Source organism: Armigeres subalbatus, chromosome 2 (genome assembly GCF_024139115.2).
Source record: "Armigeres subalbatus isolate Guangzhou_Male chromosome 2, GZ_Asu_2, whole genome shotgun sequence".
Classification (NCBI taxonomy): domain Eukaryota; kingdom Metazoa; phylum Arthropoda; class Insecta; order Diptera; family Culicidae; genus Armigeres; species Armigeres subalbatus.
The window spans coordinates 300,966,603-300,993,572 of NC_085140.1; the positions used below are offsets into that span (position 1 = coordinate 300,966,603).

At 41.1% G+C, this 26,970-nt stretch overlaps 1 protein-coding gene across 27 annotated transcripts in view; it reads right to left on the reverse strand.

Moving 5' to 3' along the window:
• LOC134212491 (nuclear receptor coactivator 2) overlaps positions 1-26,970 on the reverse strand; it is a 530,556-nt gene that overhangs the window by 303,608 nt on the left and 199,978 nt on the right. For all 27 annotated transcript variants that reach the window (XM_062690409.1, XM_062690407.1, XM_062690405.1 and 24 more), the window contains one exon: positions 6,639-6,760. In XM_062690409.1, coding sequence (XP_062546393.1) covers positions 6,639-6,667 — 29 coding nt within the window. In that variant the 5' untranslated portion in view covers positions 6,668-6,760. The remainder of the gene's footprint in view (positions 1-6,638; positions 6,761-26,970) is intronic.

Consider the following 26,970-nt stretch of genomic DNA (forward strand, 5'->3'; position numbering starts at 1 on the left):
TTCTCATACAAAAATTATTGGAATTATCATTTGATAATTTCTCAGGTGTGAAAAGTAGGCAAGTTTTCATCGGCGATAACTTTTCAAATCTTGCAGTCTATTGATAATAACACAAAATAATAATTTTAATGTAAACCTAATTAATACCAATTTAATGTCAACAAAGAAGTTCAATCGGATGTTTGGTATTGTGTTTTGGTGTTATGTAGGCAAATATGTTCAAAAGTAGCATTAACCAATGCTTCGAATCGAAATAAAGTTATCGAACGATTCTTACTATCTAGCGAGACTTTAACAATTGATAATTTGGATATGTTATATGGATATTGGATATGTTATGATTTGAATATGTTCATCCTCGATTATTTGAAAAATTTATTTTCATCATCATTTTCAAATAATATACATCACTAAGGTTCGTAATGCTAACTCAATCTCAGGAGCACAGGATAAACAACGAAAACCGATTCACTCTGGGTTTGAAAAACGCTTGCTTTGGTCTCATCGAAAAGAAAAGTATAAAACAAAAACATGTATATTATATACCTACAGCTACTTAGTTCTACGTCACCTTTGCGTACAACCCGATTGGGCTGCACCTTTGTTTCTTTTTCAAAGCAGCATTACCCGATAAATCTTGGACATCCATTCAACCATCTCCATAAAATATTCCTGGAGATCAAGAGACATGATCAGATGGTTTTGGGATATCCTGGGTCATCCAAACTATCCTTGAGTCCAGAACTTGCGATCTACAGCCACGACACAAGCTTTTTGCGTCATTCCAAGCTTGGATATGTACTCAACTATATCCATAACATATTCCTGAAGATCACAAGACATAGTGAGATGGTTTCAGGATATTCTGGGTCATCCAATTCTTCCTTGAATTTAAACAGAAATTGTCATCTGCTAATAAGCGCAATAAAGCCTGTTTACAAATACGCCTATTATATTAGACATTGAAGTACCCTACAATATTAACATATTGTAAACAGACATTTCATCTTCTGATGAAAATATATATTGTCGCAGAATTAGCGAATATGAAACAGGTCAATATTCTTTAAGAAATTTATTTTTAAAGGTTTTTTTTTTCGAGAAATCCAATATATTTAGTTAGGGAGGAGGTAAGTCAAATGTCAATGGTCCACACAAGTTTATGAAATTTTTTATGAGCAAGTTTCCATGCTGATGGACGGAAAACTTCTCGACATCTGTCCAGTCCAGAATATTGATCAAAGATATAAATTGTAAATAGAATAATTATTAATTGAGAAGAGTAAGGGCTATGAACTTCATTGTTCTCTTTATTGTACAGACTTTATTTTTCTGATATGACATGTTAATTACAATTTATTATTAGAGCCTATGCATGATTGGTATATTCCAATTTCCTTTGCTATATTTAAAACTTCGTCTCATTTTACGAATAACTCAAATTAGAATTGCCAGCTCAATAATTTCCGAATAGATATATTGCTTATTTGTCACTTTGGAAACCATTCTGATGATAGTAATTTTTAATTTTACTTAAATCACTTTGAAGCTTAGTTAAGTTTGAGTTAAATCAGAAAATAAGAAGTAGCTAAGAACCAGTTAGATGCAACAAAATAAGCAAACATTGAGAAACGCGCTGGAAAATCATTTGTTTATTATTTCAGGTCAGGTAATTTCTACGCACTTTTGGTGAAAAAAAGTATTTTGGCCAAAGCTTCTGAGCCCATAGTCCGATTCGGCCAATTTTCAACAAGAAACAATGGGACCGGATTCTGCATCGACTGTAATTTGTTGCGAGCAAATCGGCTGAGGGTAAGTGCCCTAAAAATGAGAGTTTTTTTTTTTGAAAAAAATGTATTTTGGCCTTAACTCCGAATCCCATAGTCCAATTCCGCTTATTTTCAATACAAAGCAATGGGACAAGATTCCACGTCGAATGAAACTTGTTGCGAGTAAATCAGCTAAGAGTAATTGCCTAAAAAGTGAGTCAGAATTTTTCTTATAAAAAATATATTTTGGCCATAATTTCGAAGCCCATAGTCCGATTGGGCCAATTTTCAATACGAAACAATTTGACAAGATTTGCATCACGCCTGAGTTGTTCATGCCAAAACGCATCATTTCACTCATTTGCCAAAAAAATCATTTCGCTCTAAAAAGCGTTTAAAATCAATTTGCTGGCAATTTATTGTTTACACAAGCAAACATATTGATTGTTCTATGTGACGAACGTCAATTAACGGTTTTTTAACGAAGGAGAATAAAAGGAAACTTACGGTGATTCAAATAAATGATTCAACTCAGCCATGAGTTTTTAGGTGCTGAGTTGATGCGTTTCAACTCACAATTGATTTGAATCATCCATGAGTTTTGAGATTTTGAGTTTTTCCCAATTCGACGAGCTGATTCGATCGGTAAATAACACTATGGGTCTCCGGGACTCCTATAAAACAGTTCTTTTTTGGAGCGAACATATAGCCTTTACGTATACTTTGTATACGAGAAAGGCAAAAATCCAAAGATTCGGTGTTGATTTGTTCAAGAACAGTTTTTTGTTGTTTTCTCGAAATTGCGTAAAATGGATATTTGCATTTTCTCAAACAAATGATTCACATGTTCCCTGTGCGGCTCTCCCGTGTTTCTCCCGGTCGCGTCGGTTTTCCGTTTTTTCTCGATTTTCCCGGTTTTCCTGAGTGGATGGATACCCTGTGTTGAAATTCAGTGGAAATGTTTCTCGGGCTCAGCTTCGAAATTAAGCAGATCCTGAGACCGCTCGGTACGCTTACGAAAATTGCTTAGGAAAATCTTCCTGAGATTCCTTCAGAAATTCATAACAGAATTACTTCAGAAATTCTGCAGGGATTTCTTTCAAATCTTCCTCCGAGAATTTCTGAAAAACTTCTTGTGAGAAATCCTGGAGAAACTTTCTCGGCAATTTTTACATAAATATTCCCGAGAATTGATCCATAGATTTCCCGTGCATCCTTCACATATTAATAATTGTCGTTACACCCCCTGTGGGACATTGCCACATTGCAGCACAGTTTTCACTAATTCCGATATCTATCCAATCAAAAGTAATTGTGATTTTGTCAGCAGTTAGCACGCTTCTTAGTGGAAAAAACCGACAGTAGTAACAGATAACGAATTCTTTTATTTTACATTAACATATCCATTTCACAGACAGTCAAAGTTGCTGAGATTGTGAGCCATTCGTACCAATGATGTTGTCGATCATTAAGGCTCTATAAACCGTAATCAATCCGATGATGACGATGATTTTATTCGAATCTGCACTAATACTAATAAAGTTTTGAACTAAAATTCAATATTTTGGGGCTATTTGCCGACTTACCTCAATCATAGCATATTCATTACATTTTCATATTATTTTTTCACTTATCCAAACTAACAATTACTGAGGAATTGCAGGAAAAACGCTGAAAACTGCCTTTTTTCCTGGGCCGGCATTCGTATTTTTATCGAACGCATACTAACTCCGAACGTTCGGAGCAAACACATACACACGCACTTGATTTTTCACTTGATCTTTTCCCACTGTTTCTTTGATTTAATCACTCCTAAAACATATTCACTAACTGAGTTTCACATTTTTCTTCAATATTGACTACCAATTAATTCACTTCGCGACCAAAAACTGTCGAAAACTGCTTTCCAAAAATCGAAGTGAGAGACAAATTTGACGACCGTATTGCAAATGCAATAAAATGCGGAAGGCTCAAATTTACTAGCGCAATAAGTGAAATGGTGAGAACAAAATCTACGCGATGCAACTTCATTTAATCCGAACAATACAACGTATACGCCAGCCACGTCCACGCCAACACGCAAACAAAGGTGTGCATACACAAGAAAATAATCATCTCTTCACCGTTGCCAGATTTATTTATTGGAAAAAATCATTGCTGTTTGTCGGATTGAACAAATAAACCAAAAATAAATATTTAAACATGTTATGTAAGCTTCTGTTACATTCCAAGTGGTGTATACAAAAATTTTAACCGGTAAAAACCCATATATTTGATACACCGTAAACATGTGTTATGATATGAAATAAAAATTTCGCCAAGTCTGGCAACATTATGCATCAGCTGGCATATTTTTAACACCCCATTTCCACCCACCCCAGTTGTAAACAAAATTTATTTATCGCTGCTGCAATTTTTCGTATCAATTGCCTCACTATTACAAGCAAGCGATACAGTCATTAATTTTCAAAACATTGTGATGGAGTCTTGAGCCTTAAGTAATTTGCGTTCGATCATTTAGTAGTTTGTCAATAACTCATTCCAGAAGCTGAATTTCAAAATGTGTTGTATAGTGGACTTCTAGTGCGAAGATTTTTCTTCAACTCTGCCTAATGGTTCGTTGTTAGAATTCAACTAATAACGGGGTTGTAGCGCTAGTTGCAGTAACTTAAACTAAATGATTGCAATTTTGTTATCATTTAGTCTAAGTTACTGAAACTATAGCTATAACTCCGTTACTACTGGAATTCAAACAACGAACCATTATGCAGAGTTGTAGAAAAACCTTCGCACTAGAAGTCCATCTTACAACACATTTTGAAATTCAGCGTCTGGAATGAGTTATTGACGAACTACTAAATGATCTAACGCAAATTACTAAATGATCGATAACATCCTTGATTCGTACCTCCATCTGATCTATTTGTGACAACGGTCCACTGACGACTGTTAAAAAACTGTTTTGTAAAAAAAGTGCCTTGCAATGCATCACTGCAGCGCAATTTATTGGTAGAACAAATCAAACACGCCAATGAGTAATGCCATCCAGTTCCAACGATTGCTAAGCAATATTTCATTTAATTCCATTTCTCAGCATGAACGGAGAGAAAAATGAATTCCCGTCATCTCCTCAAGAACTCGCACCTCCCCTTCCTTACAAACGGTCATGTCACCTCTCAATGGAAATGGATGGTCGTCCAAGTCCACCGCACCCAAACGACCTCATGTATTTGCTAACAATAAATGCCAACAAATCAATTTATTTTGACGATGACCTGCCTCAACTCAATTATCATTCTCGCATCCGTATATGCTGCGAAGTCCAAACCGGGGGTACAACACCACCGTGGGTGATGCATCATCCGCACCCGGTCCCGACTGTCCGCGGGACCGGCGGGTGCGGTGGCTGAGACAGACCGAACCGAGAGTTAAGCGAGCTGCTTTCCCCTCGATTGACCCCGGATGTCGTCCGTCGTTCCGACATTTGCGCAACTGCTGACTTGAGCATTGCATTGCACATTCATTTACCGGCTCCGTCGAACTTTTCGGTGACACCCCACTGACGTTGACGACGACGACGACGTAGAGGATGATGATGATGTCGATGCACATGCGGTAGGACTTTGACACGCGTTTGATAGATGTTCCGTTCTCGCTATATTTCAACGATGCAGTGAGTGAAATGAACACATCATCGTCGAGTGGTTGTAAATGTCATCGATTTATGTGCCAAACAATACACAAACTGCACGATAGGGACCCAGCTCGGCGAGCTAATCCAGTAGTGTCTGCGATGGGACTCCACTAGCCGAACAAAAGGGCCGTCTCGGTGCCGTCCAGACATGAGTCTGATTCGGTCGCTTAGCTGCCGGGTCGGGCGGTGAGAAAACAATGTTGGTCTTTGTTTTCAGTGCCCGAGCAAGACCTGCACCAGACAACGGACAAATATGAACAAAAGCCACCGGAATACGGTCATTTGGTCGGTGTAGGTGGGTTCCTAAATTAGAGTGGGTTCCATTGTTGTTGCCCAACCGCCCGCTCGGTTCGAATAAGTGGCAGAGAGGGTGGATGGAACTGACCAGCTCACTGCAAATATGCTAGTCATTGGCCCGGCTGGATTCTCCAGCTGGGCTGCTAATATCAAATGCATACATCAATTCGATTTGCATCATAAATGTGCAATAACGCAACCAGTCAATTGATGATGACGACGACGACGACGACGATGCTGATATTATCACACTGCATTCTTGCATACAGTAGGAAGCGCTGAATGAATTCTCCAATCACCTGACGAAACCATGCTGCACTGTGGGCGTTTGTGCGTCTAATATTTCAGATTTAATATTTCGTGTCTCATGAACTTTATTGTTGATCTTACAATTAATTTCGAACCCTACAAAATCCACACTTTAAGAGTGCAGGTAGTTTATAAAACACAAAAATACCAGAACTTCTACAAAAATTGTTAATCCTTATATTGCAGAACTTTCAGTACAGATTTCGGTTTTGCAAAATTAATCATGTCAATACCTAGATGTACAATGAGCGTATGTTTTGACCACCTCTTGCATTCACAATTTCATAGTACAGTGGCGCCCTTGGTGAAAACTGAATTGCGCAACGGTATATCAATTGTGGTCGTGTGTCGGATACGCATTCCCCTTCTGCTGATTGGCCACCATGCGGGAGCCCTAATTTTATTATACTTGGATGCAAGTTGGCGCGTGCAGTACACGTGCAGCCCTTTTCCCCATGGAGGTCCCATTCGCAAATAAAACTCACTGGCATCCATCTACCAGAACCAACAGACCAGACCTTCATGACACTTGCATTGATTGGCGCTGAATTCCGGATAGTTGCACTTACCCTGCATTTTCAGCCGCAGCAATGGACATGTGAGGCTCATCTAAGAGCTGATGGGGCGAGTGGCCCTGGGGAGGTGCCGGGGGAGCTGTTAATCGCTCCGTGGTCGCTGATACGCCAGCCACCTGTGAAATAGAAAAAAGAACAGTTGTTAAATATCTATCGATAATCGTATTGAGAATATGAAATCCACTTGAGGAGCTATTATAGTTGAAGACGATTTGCATAACTGATTCAGGTCAATGGAGTCGAGAAAAAACCATCGGTTTTTTTTATTAGTTGTATGAAATTTTTTTATTTTCATTTTTCAACATATGTACGAGGTTCGTGTCTTCAAAAAATTTAATTTCTACATTTTTTGCATTTTCTATGAAGTTCTAGATAATATTAAAATACGCATTTGGTGCCAAAAATATCCCCCCATGCAAAATTTGAGCTAAATCGAGGCGCTCAAAATTAATTCAGTATTTATTTGAACTTTAGAAGTGAAAGCAGTCACGCTGTTTATTATTATTATTATTTTTCATAAAATGGAGGATATTCTTTTTGTTGGGGAATATTTGCCATTGTTTCCCAAGTCATCTAATTTGCCGTCGTATGGTGAAGTTCTTCGTAAGTTTATGTTTCATTTGTGAGCTGAGAAACAAACTGCTAAACAAAGTGCGCAAATAACAACAGAAGCGTTGATAGCTCTATGGAAAGGAAACAAATTAATCAACTGATTGGTAATAGGACAATTGAATTCAAAATTTTGCATTACAATAAAAATTGGAGAGATTTACACAAAAATGTTCTGCTAATGTCGACGACTGAACTTGAGAAGAGGCAATACTTTTCTGATTCGATGGGAGATTTATTCGACATCCTCAAGAAGTGTAAACCAAAGAACAAGTTGGGAAAGCAAGCAATGCGCTACTTGCAAGAACAGCGACAGCGGACCAACAATCAAGAAACGAATACACCCACAGATGCTATTTCATGCAGTGACTTTGAGGAGGCAGATGAGGATCTTGGAGACACGAATGAACCGTACCTTACAGAAACTATATTGACCAGTACCTTTGAAGAAAAACAAACCAAACAATCAAAATTCGACGCCGAAAATGTATCAGATCCAACCAAAACGTATGAGAAAAGCCAACAAAGAGGCTTTAATGTTTTAACAGCAAGTGATTTCGAATCTTCGTCACAAACTGAAACACTAAGCGAGTCCGTCCCTTCAGTTTGTACTAGTGGAGAAAGTTTACAGTCACCTGGTAAGTTTAAAAAAAAAAGTTATAGTGGTGAATAATTTTATGTTATAGCAAGTTTTGCTGATTTTATAATTTTAATTGAATTATAATTCTATTATAAATACAAAGCATTCATGCAGACAGTTTTTCTATTTTCTTTGTGCTTTTTTATATGTGTTTTTAGGTCCTTCTAAATCAACCAGGAGTACCAAACCGCAGTTCAAAAATGTAGTCACGATCGAGGTTGCTGCTGCTTTGGACCGTTGCAAAGTTAGTGACCGAAATGCAGTTTTGTTTAACTTCGTTTTGACGTAGGACTACGTCAGTGTTTTCTATATTGGGGTACACTTTACGATTGCGAAAATCGGGGACCGTCACGAAAATATGATAGACTTTAAACTTTTATATATCAGCCGTTTCTTGATGGATTTTCATTTTTTTTTTTGGACTATTCGATCAAGGATAAATCAACGCCAGTGCCGATGCTGAAAATTTATTACAAACTGTGGTGTCAGCTAGTTGGAAAGGAGGATTGGGAAAAGAAAAATTTGTTCTTCTCAGGACCAACATTTTATGAAAAGAAAGAGTTAATTGCGATAATGGACTGTTTCGGTGGCATCGGGTTTGGCGTGGTAGGTTGGTTGCTGTTAGTGATTCCATCCATTAAAATTTACTGCATCATCTCCCTCCGACGCGCTATCAAATTCGCTATTTACGATTGAGTTTTGCACTTTGAAGAAAGTTTATTTCGGATAGTCGGATCAACCATCTTTTGTATAAAATGGTGGCTTTTGTATAGTATCAATGAAGACGCCACCTCAGTGGAAATTATCTACAGAAACCACCCATCGGTGAGCGTCGCCCGGACAGACAGATGCCAAGAGATAATGCTCTGTAATATGAAGAAACTTCGTCTTGAGTCAAATTTCTGTTGTTATTCTTCGCAACAATACGCATCTTAGATAACCAACATCTCTTAACCAAATTCAGAATCTTGCGATAAAAAATTCATAGGATTTTCAGAATCTGTCATTTTCAGAACGGTCCGTTGTCTGCGAAATCCCGATCAAAATGGCTCGCGTGCGTCGAAAAGCAGCTTTCTTTTATCTAATGAAGTAATTCCATTAGCCCCGCCCCTTCGTTAATCGTTATGAGTGCACATTATATTTACACCTATATCAGATCACAAAGGGGCGGAGCTAACGGGCTCAATTTATTGAATACAAGAAAGCTGCTTTTCAGCGCGCGCGAGCCATTTTGATCGGGATTTCACAGAGAACGATTGAACAAGATTTTACGCAAAGCGGACGCAGCGGAGCGAACACAGCAACACGAAGGCGCTCTGGTAGCATTTTCAAAGGAAAATCATCGAATTGGTGGTGGAAGTCTGCGTTGGTGGTTGTCATTCAACCTCAACAACCAATCAAAATCTTGTGAGGAAATTCCATTTGACTGCTACTGACGCCATCCATTTGAACAAACTCATTACATCATCTCCCTCCGACGCGCGCTAGTGGTTGTGCTACCAAAGGGCAACTTTGTGTCGTCGCCAAACGATGGTAACCCGGAAAAATCGATCATTTCTAATGACTAACGAAACAAAACCAAAGAATCGATGAAGACGCCACCTTAGTGAAAAATGTCGTTTAGCTGCCTTAGTTTTTCAAATGGCGCATTATTAAAAACAATAAATCTTTCCAAAATCGTCATTGTCGTTTAAACAGCCGAACAGTCTGTCTGGGTAAACAATTTTCCCAACGGTCAAAACCTCTTCTTGGATAAATAGTTTAAGTCCTGAACTTTGCCACCAGCGCTATAGAAAACGATGCATGTACGCTTCCATCGCGCATCGCGGGCGGAAGTCAAACGTTGCAAATTAATATATTTGTGTTTGGTTTCGCGCCATCTCCTATTCTGCTTATTTTTAATTTATTCCGGACATTTTTGAGCATAATGTCTTCTAGGATTCTGATGATATCCACTGAAAGATAGACGAGCGGCTTCAGTGGCGATACGGCCGATGAGTCGTTCCTTTTCCACGGCTGGTTCATCCAACTGGGAGCTACTTTCGGTTTCTTGATTCAGTTGACCTCCGAGCAGTTTGCACAATGCTAATAAATTTACACAAATTATGATGAAAAATACCTTCCGTTTCGTATAGCTACGTAGTCCTACGTCACCTTTGCGTACAACCCGATTGGGCTGCACCTTTGAGTTTTTTTATGTCGATCTTTTTCAATATAAATCAAAACCGCGTAAAAATAAACCGCGTTGTCTAAAAAACCGATGTAAAAAACCTCAGTGTAATAAACATTGCCTATCAATTTGATAATTTTCTCCGTAAATCCGATCTAAAAAGTTCTCAAAGTTACAAAAAAATCAAAATTTTGATAGCAAGATTTTGAGCACCACTAAATCATTTCCGATGGAGCTCAAATTTTGCATTGGGACATATTTTAGGGCCTATGAAATGTTTGCGTAACGTCCGGTTTTTAAATTCGATGAAAAATTGTTTTCGCCATAAGATTTTTTTTCAAAGTCCCAAAACAGTCGATTTGTTTCAAAAATTTTATTCTCAAAGTTTCATGCATTTTGAGTCCTTTGGCATCAAAACAAAATAATTATTTTCTCCCTGTGAGAAAAAAAAAGTTTTAATTAATTTTGAGCAACCCTAAATCATGTCCGATTGAGCTCAAATTTAGCATGGGATCATATTTTGAGGTAATGAAACTAATGAATGACGTTTTTTTGGAATTCGAAAATGTTATTTCCATTGGCACCCTAATATACATGTATGCTCACATGATGAACATGTTTAAAACTTGTAGGCATAAATAGTAATATATCTATAAAAGTAATTAAATTACAAACTTGGCGTCTACGACAAAATGTTTCAGAAGACACAAACCTTGTATGCTGCGAAGTGATTTTTTTCACTTTTAGGGGGATCGATCATTGAGCTGAATACCTCCTAAGGAGCGCAATAACTTACTGATGAAATATCTGGAAAACATCATTAGGCTAAATCGTATAATAAATGTACTATTAAATAAATGCGCTAAAAATTATTTCGTCACTGTGGCCGTGAAACAGCGTGGATGAAAAAAATAATGATGATGATGATGATAATACTACCATCTATTGTAGCAAGACACCTGCCGATAGCACTGGCCATATCTTACAAACGATTTGATCATGATTATACTATTGTTTGTATTTCATCAAACTCCTGTTGAAGGGCTATAAATGGGTGGGTGGTTCCATAAGCAGATACACTTATGCGAATCCACGGAATGAATAGAAAATCTCCTTCCAGACGAAAGTTCGTACATTTCACAATAATACCACGCAACATCGATTATAATATTATATTATATTATAATTGTTTTTTTTTCAGGAAAATGTCACAAAAAAATATTTCAAAGTTGGGGAACTAGATTCTGTCAATATTCCTGCAGATGTTTTAGGTACTCCAAATAATTCTGGAGTTCAGACCTAGAGGGTCTACCACGTCAACTCGGTACAAAACTAATAGCACCACATTGTGTGCGTTTAGGTCTTTACAGGCCATGTGTTGTGTATGGATTGCGATTTAAATAAATCTATATCTGACTTTTTTTTACCCTCAGTACAAAACCAATAGCACCGCATTAGGTCCGCATAGGCTCTGATTTACGTATGATTTACGATTCAGATATGTCCAAATCATATGTTCTAAGCTATTCAAATCGTTCTGAAATTCAGACCTAAAGGGTCTACTACGTCAACTACCATCGGTACAAAACCATTAGCACCGCATTGTGTTTAAATAGGTCCTTAGAGACCATGCGTATGATTTGCGATTTAGATATATCCAAATCGGATGTTCTAAGTTCTCCAACTCATTCTAGAGTTAAGACCCAAGGGAACCACCACGTCAACTACCCTCAGTATAAAACCAATAGCACCACAATTTGTGCGCGTACACCCAACCAGCGGAGGGCAGATTTTAATACAATTATGCATAAGAACCTTACAGAAACTGTATAATAATTTGGCATATACAATTTCGGAAGATTTTAATACAATTTTTGTATTGAAATAATACAGATTTGTATTATTTTAATACAATATTTGTATAAAAATCTTTCAGAATCGTATATGCCAAGATTTTATACAATGATTGCCAGATTTGTTGTTTGAGCGATAGGTCCTTAGGGGCCCTCCTTAGCCGTGCGGTAAGACGCGCGGCTACAAAGCAAGACCATGCTGAGGGTGGCTGGGTTCGATTCCCGGTGCCGGTCTAAACAGTTTTCGGATTGGAAATTGTCTCGACTTCCCTGGGCATAAAAGTATCATCTTGTTAGCCTCATGATATACGAATGCAAAAATGGTAACTTGGCTTAGAAACCTCGCAGTTAATAACTGTGGAAGTGCTTAATGAACACTAAGCTGTGAGGCGGCTCTGTCCCAGAATGGGGATGTAATGCCAATAAGAAGAAGAAGAAGAAGGTCCTTAGAGGCCATGCATATGATTAACGATTTAGATATGTCAATATCGGATGTTCCAAGCTCTCCAAATCGTTCTGAAGTTCAGACCTAAAGGGTCTACCACGTCAACTATGCTTTGAAAAAAGATATTAGCAATCAATTGTTTCCATTCAGGTCCTTGGAGAAGTTTCGTATGATTAACGATTTAGATATGTCCAAATTGGATGTTCTGAGTCCTCCAAATCATTCTGGAGTTTAGACCTATAAGTCGACTACGTCAACTACGCAGAAGAACTAATTACAACCTATTGTGTTAATATAGTTCCCTAGATTCCATGATTTAGATATTTCCGAATCGAATATTATTAGTGCACTAAATTATTTTGAAGTTCAAATCCACATCATCAATAGCAATCGATTGTGTCCATATAGGACGGATTAGTTATGTTAAAATTGGATTTCATATTTTCTCTAGATCATTCTCCACGCATGGTCTCTAGAGGCTAGTATGGACATGGAGGGATGGTATCGATTTTGCACGAAACGTGATTAAACTGGTGGACCCACGATGGAGGTCCTTCGTAGCTTAGTAAAGAGAGTGCCTGTCTTGCGTATTGGGGTCGTGAAATCGAACCCCACCGAAATAAGTGGCCACCCTCCAATCCATTTTTCGAACTAAATCTTTTACATGTTGTGCATATGGCCTCTAAGTTTCTATATGGACACAATGCGGTGCTATTGGATTTCTATCGAGGGTAGATGACGTGATAGACCCTTTAGGTCCGAACACCAGAACGATTTGAAGAGCTTAGAACATCCGATTTGACATATCTTAATCGTAAATGATACGCTTGGCCTCAAAGGACCTATACGGATACAATGTGCTACTATTGGTTTTGTACTGAGGGTAGTTGACGTCGTAGAGTCTCTGGGTCCAGAACGATTTGGATAACTAAGAACATTCGATTTGGACATATCTAAATTGTAAATCATATGATATTTGACGTGGTAGACCCTTTAGGTCTGAACTCCAGAACGGGTTGGATAGCTTAGAATATACGATTTGGACATGTCTAAGTCGTAAATCATACACAAAGCCTCTAAAGAGCTATATGGACACATTGTGGAGCAATTAGTTTCTCACTGAGGGTAGTTGACGTGGTAGAACCTTTAGGTCTGAACTTCAGAATAATTTGGAGAACCAAGAACATCTGCAACAATGAATAATTAATATTGAGCGTCTTAGGGGAAAATGTTACAAGGTTAAAATAATTCCCTCTTCCATTTATTTACTTCCACTTTATTCACTTTTGTATCAATTTGATATCATTATTTGTCAATGTCAATGTTTTTGAAATTATGTAGGGAGTGAGTGCTAGTAATGGACCCCGTGCGTATAATGGACCCCCTGAAAAAAATAAAAAGTCAACGCTGGAATCAACGATTTCCTGCAAATTTCCATTGGATAAAGTTGCTTCACATATTAGGGTAGTTGTTCCATGCAATGGTTTTGGCTTGCGATGCTAAAATCAAGTTATATTAACTAATTTGTAAAAGTAAATACGTTAGAGGGTCCATTGCTAGCACACAAGGGGGGGGGGGTCCATAATAGGCAACAGGAACATGAGGAAATGAAACATGTAAATCAATACGTATGTAAACAAACTCTTTGTTGCGTATAATGGTCCCGGGGGTGGCCATAATAGGCATTCTGGCTACATTATTTTAAAATACTTATTTTAGTCGTAAAAATAAATGTTTGTTGTACGAAACGCATTGCTGATAACTGTTACTTGTCATCTGGTGCTACAGAATGGCAATATGTCATGAGTCTGACTCTAGCGAAGCGATTGAAGTGAATTTCCGTCCTTAAGGGTTCCATTACTAGCACTCACTCCCTATTCTCGAAGTCATATACCAGAAAAATCCAGCCAGACAGTTAACGTTAGACCAAACAATAGACTAGAAACAAACTCAGTATTTTTCCCCTGATAAAGACACCACCCCCGTGTCGAAACGTCGGACAAATAAACATCTTGTTTCAATCTGCAAGACTGCGTAGCCGCTCTTAAAATCGAATTAAAAATATACAGTCGATCTCTTAATAGTTTGTTACTGTTAACTATGTGCAACACATGTGCTGTTCGGGTAACTCCTTGAGGTAATATCCGAGAGGATTCCCGGGCGAATCTATAAAGTAGTTTCTTGAGTAAATTGCGAATAATATTACTCGAAAAAAATAGAAAGAATTCTTGGAGAAGTCTAGAAGTTACTTCAGAGATACCAGTAGAATTATGTCAAGATGTTAATGTTAAGAATTTCTTCGTAAATTTCTTTGAGAATTCCTCCGGTCCTTTGGTCCTACTTTCGAGCGATGCCACGTTAGATGACCTTCGCTATTAAAATTTCTGCCACTGCTGATTATTAATTGAGATCCAACCACCCGAATCAACACAGACCAACTAGAAGATTCAGTTGTGAAGAGATTATTCGTTGAAGAATTTGAATCTCGGGCAGTGGATATTCCGGACCGGAGAGTATTATCTCCTTTGCGGTGTCTCACGATACCCAGATGGAGCGGGCATGGATCCATGGAAGCCAGTGAAGGATGCAACAGCTCCGTTACTCAACGACTTGGACAAATGAAATATTTATCCGAGCCTTGCAAATAGCTTCTTCAGTCAGTTTCAGCTAGTATCTTTCAAGAAGCAGTCATCCGAAGCTTGAAATCGAAAGAAGCCCCCAAGAACAAGGTCTATGCTGTCTGTGCCAATGTTGTAGCTACTATTCGGCAATATGTTGCTCCGTTCCGCAGTGAAGGCGGTCCAAAGGTTTGCAATGTCTGGACAGCCTGATATTGTCGGAAAAAGGAATTGGGATCATGAGTCATGAGGGTTGGAGCTGTTTTCGCGAGTTTGCGTATTTTGAAATCCAACCTAATTGATCCAGATGCAAAGTTCCAATGTCCTACTCTACCGTGAAGCGTGGTGTGTATTTTGGGGAATCCATCCACCGGTAATTCAGAGGAACTCCTCCTCTGAGGATATATTTTGTACAAATCCTCTATCGATAACTCTGGGAAATTTTTGCTTTTTGAATTAGAAGGAAATCTTCCCCACGAATTCTGGGAAATGTAAAGCCCATCTTCTTTTTAAGCATTTTTACCAACCACTGAGACTTTCGATTCATATGACAGCTCAATCTCTTTGCTTTACTGCTGCTTTCAGCATGTCTCAACTTTCGTCCAAATTAATAAAATGGCGACAAATCAATTCATCATTATCCAACTGTCCGAAATTTAACGTGGACAGGCTTTATTCTTCATGTTTCTAGAGAATTCCTTCTACTGAACTACGGGGGAGTTCCTTCTTCATGAAATTCAAGGAAACTCTTAATCAAGAATTCTGGGAAGTTTCTTCACCCAAATTTTCTAGAAATTCACTTTCCAAGAATTCTTTATCGAGGAGTTTTAAAGATTTTCTCATCTAGGAGTTCTGTGGAATGATAAGACCTTTGCGGTGTCTCACTGATTTCTGATGATAAATTCCGTAAAACTCTATAATTATCAACTGTGAGGTTTTCAAGCCTGTTCATCAGTTTCGTATTAATTCATTTGTCATAGGACTAACTCGATTATGCTCAAATGCATGGTGAAGTCTTGAATCTTCCTACACCAGCATTTTTTTTTGCTGATTTTCAGCAATTTTGACAGTAATCTCAGCAAAAAACATGTTTGCTGAGACACGGCTGTGCGGATCTCGATAATAGTTCAACAAATTGCTAATATCCAAGTAAAAAAAGTTTTCTACGACAATCAACTCAAAGCCGAGAGAAAGGAAATGTAGCACGTGTTACGGTACCTCATTTTGAACTGAGCTACCCTAAGAAGAATATTAATCGAAAAAAAAATAACAAAAATTGTTGTAGAAAAAATATATTTTTTTATAACGCCCACTTCCATGTCATAATGAAAAGTGAAAATTGACTGCGTACTTAATATCAATTAGGTGGTTACCAAAGTACTAAAATTTAAACCTTGATTTTCTTAAATTAATAAAGGGCCAAATCAAGGGCCAAATAATATTTTTTTCCGAAATTTTTTTTTCCGAAAATGGTGGCAATACATTTTAACTAATGCAAAAACATGCAAAATGATCGAAAAAATGTTATCTATTCTCCTAAAGAGCTTTTTTGACCTTTCTAATGTGATTCTTTCAATATATTTTATAATGCACGAGAAAGGCATAATCACTGCTAGGTGGTTTAATTTGGTTTTTTTTTTCATTATGAATATTTGATTATTTGTCACCGGCTGAGCTGTAAGAAAATAGCATTCACGCTGCCGCTGTTTAAATTAGATCAGCACACAGTTCTGTTCCAAGGGACGGTGAAGCATGAAAGAGGAATACATTGGAACAAGATTCACTTTGGGGCCTAATAATGACAGAGGCGTCGCGTGATCAATTCTTCAACCTGTGCACTATTTTAATATTTCGAGAAAAACACATAAAAGGGACCTGAAATGATAAACAAATAATTTTCCAGCGCGTTTCTCAATATGTTTGCTTATTTTGTTGCATCTAACTGGTTCTATGCAGTTCCTAAAATTGATTTTTTTTCGATTTTTCCAAAACATACCAAAATCTTATTTTCTGAATTAACTCAAACTTAACTAAGCTTCAAAGTGATTTAAGTAAAATTCATCATATCATCAGAATCGTTTCCAATGTGGCAAATAAGCAATATATCTATTTGGAAATTATTGAACTGGCACTTTCAATTCTAATTTGAGTTATTCGTAAAATGAGACGAAGTTTTAAATACAGAAAAGGAATATATAGGCTCTAATAATAATTTGTAATTAGCATGTCATATCAGAACAATAAAGTCTGTACAATAACGAGAATAATGAAGTTCATAGCCCTTACTCTTCTCAATAAATAATTATTCTATTTACAATTTATATCTTTGATCAATATTCTGGACTGGACAGATGTCGAGAAGTTTTCCGTCCATCAGCATGGAAACTTGCTCATAAAAAAATTCATAAATTCGTGTGGACCATTGACATTTGACTTACCCCATCCCTAACTAAATACATTGGATTTCTCAAAAAAAAAAAAAACCTTGAAAAATAAATTTCTTTAAAAATGTTGGCGCGTTTCATTTTCGCTAATTCTGCGACAATATAGATTTTCATCAGAAGATGAAATGTCTGTTTAAAATATGTTAATATTATCGGATACTTCAATGCAAGGATGTTATCGATCATTTAGTAATTCGCGTTCGATCATTTAGTAGTTTGTAATTAACTCATTCCAGAAGCTGAATTTCAAAATGTGTTGTATGGTGGACTTCTAGTGCGAAGGTTTTTCTGCAACTCTGCCTAATGGTTCGTTGTTTGAACTCCACAAGCAACGGAGTTATAGCTAAAGTTTCAGTAACTCAGATTAAATGATAACACAATTTCAATCATTTAGTTTAAGTTGCTGTAACTAGTGCTATAACTCAGTTGCTTGTTGAATTCAAACAACGAACCATTAGGCAGAGTTGCAGAAAAACCTTGGCACTAGAAGTCTACCATACAACACATTTTGAAATTCAGCTTCTGGAATGAGTTATTGGCAAACTACTAAATGATCGAACGCGAATTACTAAGTGATCGATAACATCCTTGCTTCAATGTCTAATATAATAGGCGTATTTGTAAACAGGTTTTATTGCGCTTATTAGCAGATGACAATTTCTGTTTAAATTGAGCTAATGTCGCGTTAGTGTTATCGAACAGTACATTGTCGTCAGGATTAGTGGATGTGTAAACGGGCCATCCCATTTAACATATAAAAATATCAAAAGCGCTTTTGCTTCGCGTTGCTTATACAAAGCGGAACTTTCGTCATGGAACGCTTTGAAGAAGCAGAAATGCTCGCGCTTTACTCTTCTCTTTCGATTTTGTTCCGATCGCGCTCTCTTCACCGAATCGCGCATGCGCTGTTTGAAGCGGTTCTCGATAGGCACCAAATCGTGCATTGTCTGCGAGGAACGCTTTGATTACCTATACATCGCCGATTGCGCTTAGAGCAGATGATCCACACATACAAAATAATGAGTGTATGATACATGCCAAAACGTTCTCGGTTGAAAGTTCCGTGTTGATACAACATGTGGTGTCGGTGGGTCGGTTCGGTATCGTAGAGAAAACTATAACGCGTCCCCATCGCAGCATTTGATTGCCTCACATCACATACCGCCTATAAAAAAAACATGCATATTTTCCGTTTATGTATTTAATAGTCAAATTTACATGAAACATCTTTCAAATGCGCATAATTCAAATACATGCTTGGATTAGAAAGACAAGAAATCTATCTAGAGTTTAAATGTTGGGGATAAAATTGCAACATGTGCAGTGCACAGGTTGCACATGCGGACGCGACGCCTCTGAATAATGATAATCGCAGACCTAAGTACTCAATTCAAATATCGAAGTCAAGACAACTATCATTATAATCCTAAACGATGAATCGGATGATTATGTTGTAAGTTATCAAGTCTACACAAATATTTAAAACTCTCAAATCTCGAAATCAAATTGTTTCTCTACGATCCTAAAAAGTTCCATAAGAATTTCATGTTTTCTACATTGAGATGGGGAAGGTTGTGGCCGTTGTCTCTTCGACAGCCCACAGTTGATAATCGAAAATTGAAAAGCTAGAAACCTTGATTCTCCAAATGGGTGTTATTTCAAAGTTCCTGCGCAGAAAATGGTAGTAGCTCCTACATTTATGTAATACGGCAAACCTTTATTAGCAAATTGTTGTGATCGGCTGTGGTCGGGCTAAATGGCAATCGATTTTGTCGAACTTCTAATACGAAACTTCTTGCTAGAAAAATAACTGATTTACTCGACGATGCCACGCCAATGAAATCTTCACCAGTCGCCGCAACACGAAGAAAAATGATGTTGGCGATCAGATTCGATGAATAAAAATCGCAATCAGTCACGCTCCGAAGTATTGAAACGGCATGAATGGCTCGATTCATTTGACCTCCGACTGTGCATAATCGGGAAGCTTTAGAACATTTATTCAACACCACCATCGCATCGGTCAGAACCCATTTGAAGAAACTAGTTACCGAAGTTGATTAAACTTGATCGAAAGTTCGTCAAGAAACTGTTTCCCATTCAGCTCCGAACATAACCGTTCGCCCATTTCGCGTACACTTCTTTCCCACCTTCCTTCGCAGAACACAACGAGAGTTTATTATCGACCGTCCATTCAATCAACTTTACGAAATCAAAAGCGAGAGAAGTTCGAAGTTGCGTTGCGTTACCGAGACTGAACTACCGAGGTCTTGTTCGGAGGGGCGGTGCGGAGACTCTACTTGGTCTAGAGCTGGTCAGCCGGAGCCAGTTTCCTACATCGCCTGCCGCGTTTGCTATATTTACAAGGTTTCTGTGATTTCAGCAACTCGACAACGAACGGCCGGTAACTTCCTCTTCGCCTCACACTCGGGGCCGTGCCATCCGTCTTCTTCCGTTCGCTTCGCCACTACATAACAACTTGCGAGAACATCGCACAACCTTCCCAACCCATCATCATCGAGTGAAGAGTCTAGTGGAGGTAGCTCGAGCTTGCAAATGATACAATAAAAAGAAAACATTACCCACTCTCGGACGGAAGGCATAAAAACTTGATTCACCACCTTTGCTGTTCGTTGCCTACATGTTTTCCAGCTCCAGCCACTATACTGGTCGGTTGTTGGTCCGTTCGTAGCAGTTAGCCGCAGCTATTTAAGCCTAACAGAGCTATTCAGTCGCTAGTGGTGGTGGTGGGTTGTGACTATGTGGCTGGGTATGTCGGGCGATGGAATACAAACGTGAACAGAGAACAGCACGGACGTGTTTGGCGGTGATTCCGTTCGAACGTACACCAGCTTCAAGAACAAGTTCTTCTGTGCTGTGCCTCACATATGGAGGTTTGTTTTGCTCAGCATGGCTCGAGGTGAGTTTCCTGTACGAAGCTCTGTGTCTGCACACATTCACTAAAACACGAATGTGCTTGGAGTACCTACGGTGAAGTGGATTTGTGTTGTAGTTTGGAGGCACGTGAAAAGGAGTGATAGATTTTGATTCTGTTAGTAATCTTTTTTACTTTTAACGATGAGAAATATTGCTCTACAGAAAACATAGTGGATGCGTGTATCTCCACTTCCAGAAGCCATATGGAAACAGGGGACAACAACAGCAATTTCTCTTTAAAAATACCGTGCATTTTGAAAGTTCTTTCGAGAAATTTTCATGGAGAGTATATGCGCCCTAATAATGAATTAATATAAGGGCAAACCTCTGTAGAATTAATCAAAAATTGAATGTTTCTAACGCCTTTTCTTTAATCATAACATTAAAAAGCTTAAGTTCTGCTTTTTTGCTCTCAAGCGAGAAAATGTATATTTTGAAAATAATGCCATGAGTAAAATTATTTTGCAGTTACTTAGTTGTCAAACATTTCCCGCTCTATGGATATCTTTTTTCATGCTGCATGAGAGCGCACAAATACGCGAGACTCTACAGTTTACACGACTTTACTATGATTTGCACATATTCTCGCTTCAATCGGCTGTTGGATTTCATGAAATTTCGTAGAAAGTTCTTTTGTTTTTTTTTGTCTTTATTTGGAAGGTTTTCAGCCCTAGGCTGGCTCACCTTTAAGTAGCAAGTGCTTTTTAATTGCATATTTACCAATTTGCCGAAAATGTTTATTACAAGAAATACAAATCCAAATTTATTCATTTTTTTTTTGAAGAGATGTTTAATTTTGAGACCATTTTAAGGTGTTCTTATGAGATAGTAGCAGACCCGACGAACTTCGTTTCGACTAAAATTGATTAATTATCTGATTAGGTCTCGAGTTATGCAGAAATTTCTGTTTCATTTGTATGGGAGCCCCCTTTCCAAAGGTGGAAGGGGTCTCAAGCCATCTTAAAAACCTTCTCCGGCCTCAAAAACCTCTGCATACAAATTTTCACGCCGATCGGTTCAGTAGTTTCGGAGTCTATAAGGTTCATTTATATGTATATAGATTGCGAAAAAAATCGGCTGCCGGTGGGACTTGAACCCACACTATTCCATTAAGTACACGGACGTATTATCAATTATACAACAGCTGCCCTTGCGATATATATTTTTTAATTTATTTTCAAATAACGACAATACTTCTCAATATAAGATCTAAAACGAACATAACCACAATATTCAATGTTTGGCTCCGGCACAATAGGCTATTTTGGCTTCAGTTTGACAACCAAATAGATTCTATTCGCACCACCCAGGTTTTAATAATTCAGTTTCAGGAACGTGGAGAGACAAGTTGTTTACTGATTTGAGCCTCTTTATCAGACTCTGAATTGTCTACTGAAATATTGTTAAAATTCACTACTGAACTATTGTTAAAATTTGATTCGTTATAAAGCTTTAGTCGTTTAATATTGGGACGCACTGTTTATTTTACTGTAGCGCTCCTAGTGGTCGGAACTGGAATGTTTTGACAGCAGTTTGTTGTGAAATGTCTCCTCTTTCAGTACTGAAAATTTCGTCGCGATTAATTTTGTTTGAAGGAAGTTATACGCAATGGAAGCCGCGAATCGAAAGTTAATTTTGGACACCGGCTTCAAAAATACGACGTGTTCAGGTTAAAAAATCACAAAATCGTTGAAATTGGATTTTGTGCAGCATCCCGGACAAAAGTTTTATAAAGCTGCTGGACGAGGTGATGTCCCGAGAAAGTTTTTGCCGATAAATTCGCAAGAAAACTAATGATCTGGCAAGGTATTTGCTGCTGCGGACAAAAATCCCAGGTTTTTGTGACAAACAAGACTATGAATTCCCAAGCAGAATCGTCTAAAAAAAACGTATTCTTTCGTACATTAAAGCCCACAAAGGACCTGTAAAGTTTTTGCATGATTTGTCATTACAGCAGAGAAGTGTTACAGTGGTATCGAGATAACGAGGTGGATTTCTTCGAAAAGGACGGAAATCCAATCAACTTTACAAGCATTCTAAGTTGTTGAAACAGTGACCCATTCTCACTCCCATTTGACCCATTGTCACCCCCGACGACGGTATTGTGAAATTTTTTTATTGTCGAACTATGTATTATAAATAATATGCATGACGATCATATAAAATATGCGATCATGTCATACATAATATGCATGGCGAGTATAGCAAAGCCCATTAAACCGTACCCACCACAACCAGCACAGAGTATGAAGAGATGTGGGACGAAAAATCGAATGATAAAAACTCGAGTGATTAAAAGTTAGAATCTAAAGGTTTAAAAGCCTCTTTATTAGAATCCTTATTCAAAGCAGCTCGTAATATTTTTTGAGGGCCTCCGAAGCCTCCTTTCAAGAGGTTCATAAGTGGTTTATCAAGAGGGTCGGAAGCCTCTTTTCAAAGGGCTCGGAAGCCTCCTTTCAAGAGGCTCGGAAGCCTCCTTTCAAGAGGCTCGGAAGCCTCCTTTCAAGAGGCTCGGAAGCCTCCTTTCAAGAGGCTCGGAAGCCTCCTTTCAAGAGGCTCGTAGGCCTCCTTTCAAGAGGCTCGGAAGCCTCCTATCAAGAGGCTCGTAGGCCTCCTTTCAAGAGGCTCGGAAGCCTCCTTCCAAGAGGCTCGGAAGCCTCCTTTCAAGAGGCTCGGAAGCCTCCTTCCAAGAGGCTCGGAAGCCTCCTTCCAAGAGGCTCGGAAGCCTCCTTCCAAGAGGCTCGGAAGCCTCCTTCCAAGAGGCTCAGAAGCCTCCTTCCAAGAGGCTCAGAAGCCTCCTTCCAAGAGGCTCAGAAGCCTCCTTCCAAGAGGCTCAGAAGCCTCCTTCCAAGAGGCTCAGGCCTCCTTCCAAGAGGCTCAGAAGCCTCCTTCCAAGAGGCTCAGGAAGCCTCCTTCCAAGAGGCTCAGAAGCCTCCTTCCAAGAGGCTCAGGAAGCCTCCTTTCAAGAGGCTCAGAAGCCTCCTTCCAAGAGGCTCAGAAGCCTCCTTCCAAGAGGCTCAGAACCCTCCTTCCAAGAGGCTCAGAAGCCCCCTTTCAAGAGGCTCAGAAGCCTCCTTTCAAGAAGCTCAGAAGCCTCCTGTCAAGAAGCTCAGAAGCCTCCTTCCAAGAGGCTCGGAAGCCTCCTTCCAAGAGGCTCGGAAGCCTCCTTCCAAGAGGCTCGGAAGCCTCCTTCCAAGAGGCTCAAGCCTCCTTCCAAGAGGCTCAGGAAGCCTCCTTCCAAGAGGCTCAAGCCTCCTTCCAAGAGGCTCAGAAGCCTCCTTCCAAGAGGCTCAGGAAGCCTCCTTCCAAGAGGCTGGAAGCCTCCTTCCAAGAGGCTCAGAAGCCTCCTTCCAAGAGGCTCAGAGCCTCCTTCAAGAGGCTCAGAAGCCTCCTTCCAAGAGGCTCAGAAGCCTCCTTCCAAGAGGCTCAAGCCTCCTTCCAAGAGGCTCAGAGCCTCCTTCCAAGAGGCTCAGAAGCCTCCTTCCAAGAGGCTCAGAAGCCTCCTTCCAAGAGGCTCAGGCCTCCTTCCAAGAGGCTCGGAAGCCTCCTTCCAAGAGGCTCGGAAGCCTCCTTCCAAGAGGCTCAGGAAGCCTCCTTCCAAGAGGCTCAGGAAGCCTCCTTCCAAGAGGCTCAGAGCCTCCTTCCAAGAGGCCTGGAAGCCTCCTTCCAAGAGGCTCAGAGCCTCCTTCCAAGAGGCTCAGAAGCCTCCTTCCAAGAGGCTCAGGAAGCCTCCTTCCAAGAGGCTCAGGCCTCCTTCCCAAGAGGCTCAGAAGCCTCCTTCCAAGAGGCTCAGGAAGCCTCCTTCCAAGAGGCTCAGAGCCTCCTTCCAAGAGGCTCAGGAAGCCTCCTTCCAAGAGGCTCAGGCCTCCTTCCAAGAGGCTCAGAAGCCTCCTTCCAAGAGGCTCAGAAGCCTCCTTCCAAGAGGCTCAGAAGCCTCCTTCCAAGAGGCTCAGAAGCCTCCTTCCAAGAGGCTCAAGCCTCCTTCCAAGAGGCTCAGAAGCCTCCTTCCAAGAGGCTCAGAAGCCTCCTTCCAAGAGGCTCAGAGCCTCCTTCCAAGAGGCTCAGAAGCCTCCTTCCAAGAGGCTCAGAAGCCTCCTTCCAAGAGGCTCGGAAGCCTCCTTCCAAGAGGCTCAGAAGCCTCCTTCCAAGAGGCTGGAAGCCTCCTTCCAAGAGGCTCAGAAGCCTCCTTCCAAGAGGCTCAGAGCCTCCTTCCAAGAGGCTCAGAAGCCTCCTTCCAAGAGGCTCAGAAGCCTCCTTCAAGAGGCTCAGAAGCCTCCTTCCAAGAGGCCTGGAAGCCTCCTTCAAGAGGCTCAGGCCTCCTTCCAAGAGGCCAGGAAGCCTCCTTCCAAGAGGCCAGGAAGCCTCCTTCCAAGAGGCTCGGAAGCCTCCTTCCAAGAGGCTCAGGAAGCCTCCTTCCAAGAGGCTCAGAAGCCTTCTTCCAAGAGGCTCAAGCCTCCTTCCAAGAGGCTCAGAAGCCTCCTTCCAAGAGACTCAGAAGCCTCCTTCCAAGAGGCTCAGAGCCTCCTTCCAAGAGGCTCAGGCCTCCTTTCAAGAGGCTCGGAGTCCTCCTTTCAAGAGGCTCGGAAGCCTCCTTTCAAGAGGCTCGGAGGCATCCTTTCAAGAGGCTCGGAAGCCTCCTTTCAAGAGGCTCGGAAGCCTCCTTTCAAGAGGCTCAGAAGCCGGCTTTCAAGAGGCTCGGAAGCCTCTTTTCAAGAGGCTCAGAAGCCTCCTTCAAGAGGCTCGAAAGTTTCTTTTCAAGAGGCTCGGAAGCCTCCTTTCAAGACGCTCGGAGGCCGGTTTTCAAGAGGCTCGGAAGCCTCCATTCAAGAGGCTCCGAAGCCGGCTTTCAAGAGACTCGCAAGCCTCCTTTCCAGAGGCTCGGAAGCCTCCTTTCAAGAGGCTCGCAAGCCTCATTTCAAGAGGCTCGGAAGCCTCCTTTGAAAAGGTTTAGAAGCCTTCTTTTAAGAGACACGGAAGCCTCCTTCCAAGAGGCTCGGAAGCCTCCTTCCAAGAGGCTCGGAAGCCTCCTTCCAAGAGGCTCGGAAGCCTCCTTCCAAGAGGCTCGGAAGCCTCCTTCCAAGAGGCTCGGAAGCCTCCTTCCAAGAGGCTCGGAAGCCTCCTTCCAAGAGGCTCAGAGCCTCCTTCCAAGAGGCTCAGAAGCCTCCTTCCAAGAGGCTCAGAGCCTCCTTCCAAGAGGCTCAGAAGCCTCCTTCCAAGAGGCTCGGAGCCTCCCTTCCAAGAGGCTCGGAAGCCTCCTTCCAAGAGGCCTGGAAGCCTCCTTCCAAGAGGCTCAGGAAGCCTCCTTCCAAGAGGCTCAGGAAGCCTCCTTCCAAGAGGCTCAGGAAGCCTCCTTCCAAGAGGCTCAAGCCTCCTTCCAAGAGGCTCAGAAGTCTCCTTCCAAGAGGCTCAGAGCCTCCTTCCAAGCAGCTCAGGAGGCCTCCTTCCAAGAGGCTCAGGCCCCTCCTTCCAAGAGGCTCAGAAGCCTCCTTCCAAGAGGCTGGAAGCCTCCTTCCAAGAGGCTCAGAAGCCTCCTTTCAAGAGGCTCAAGCCTCCTTTCAAGAGGCTTGGAAGCCTCCTTTCAAGAGGCTTGAAGCCTCCTTCCAAGAGGCTCGGAAGCCTCCTTCCAAGAGGCTCAGGAAGCCTCCTTCCAAGAGGCTCAGAGCCTCCTTCCAAGAGGCTCGGAAGCCTTCTTCCAAGAGGCTCAGAAGCCTCCTTCCAAGAGGCTCAGGAAGCCTCCTTCCAAGAGGCTCAGAGCCTCCTTCCAAGAGGCTCAAGCCTCCTTCCAAGAGGCTCAGAAGCCTCCTTCCAAGAGGCTCAGAAGCCTCCTTCCAAGAGGCTCAGAAGCCTCCTTCCAAGAGGCTCAGAAGCCTCCTTCCAAGAGGCTCAGAAGCCTCCTTCCAAGAGGCTCAGGCCTCCTTCCAAGGGCTGGAAGCCTCCTTCCAAGGCTCAGGAAGCCTCCTTCCAAGAGGCTCAGGAAGCCTCCTTCCAAGAGGCTCAGAAGCCTCCTTCAAGAGGCTCAGAAGCCTCCTTCCAAGAGGCTCAAGCCTCCTTCCAAGAGGCTCGGAAGCCTCCTTCCAAGAGGCTCGGAAGCCTCCTTCCAAGAGGCTCGGAAGCCTCCTTCCAAGAGGCTCGGAAGCCTCCTTCCAAGAGGCTCGGAAGCCTCCTTCCAAGAGGCCCGGAAGCCTCCTTCCAAGAGGCCCGGAAGCCTCCTTCCAAGAGGCCCGGAAGCCTCCTTCCAAGAGGCCCGGAAGCCTCCTTCCAAGAGGCGCGGAGCCTCCTTCCAAGAGGCTCGAAGCCTCCTTCCAAGAGGCTCAGGAAGCCTCCTTCCAAGAGGCTCAGAAGCCTCCTTCCAAGAGCTCAGAAGCCTCCTTCCAAGAGGCTCAGAGCCTCCTTCCAAGAGGCTCAGGAAGCCTCCTTCCAAGAGGCTCAAGCCTCCTTCCAAGAGGCTCGGAAGCCTCCTTCCAAGAGGCCTCAAAGCCTCCTTCCAAGAAGCTCAAGCCTCCTTCCAAGAGGCCTGGAAGCCTCCTTCCAAGCTCAAAGCCTCCTTCCAAGAGGCTCAAGCCTCCTTCAAGAGGCTCAGAAGCCTCCTTCCAAGAGGCTCAGGCCTCCT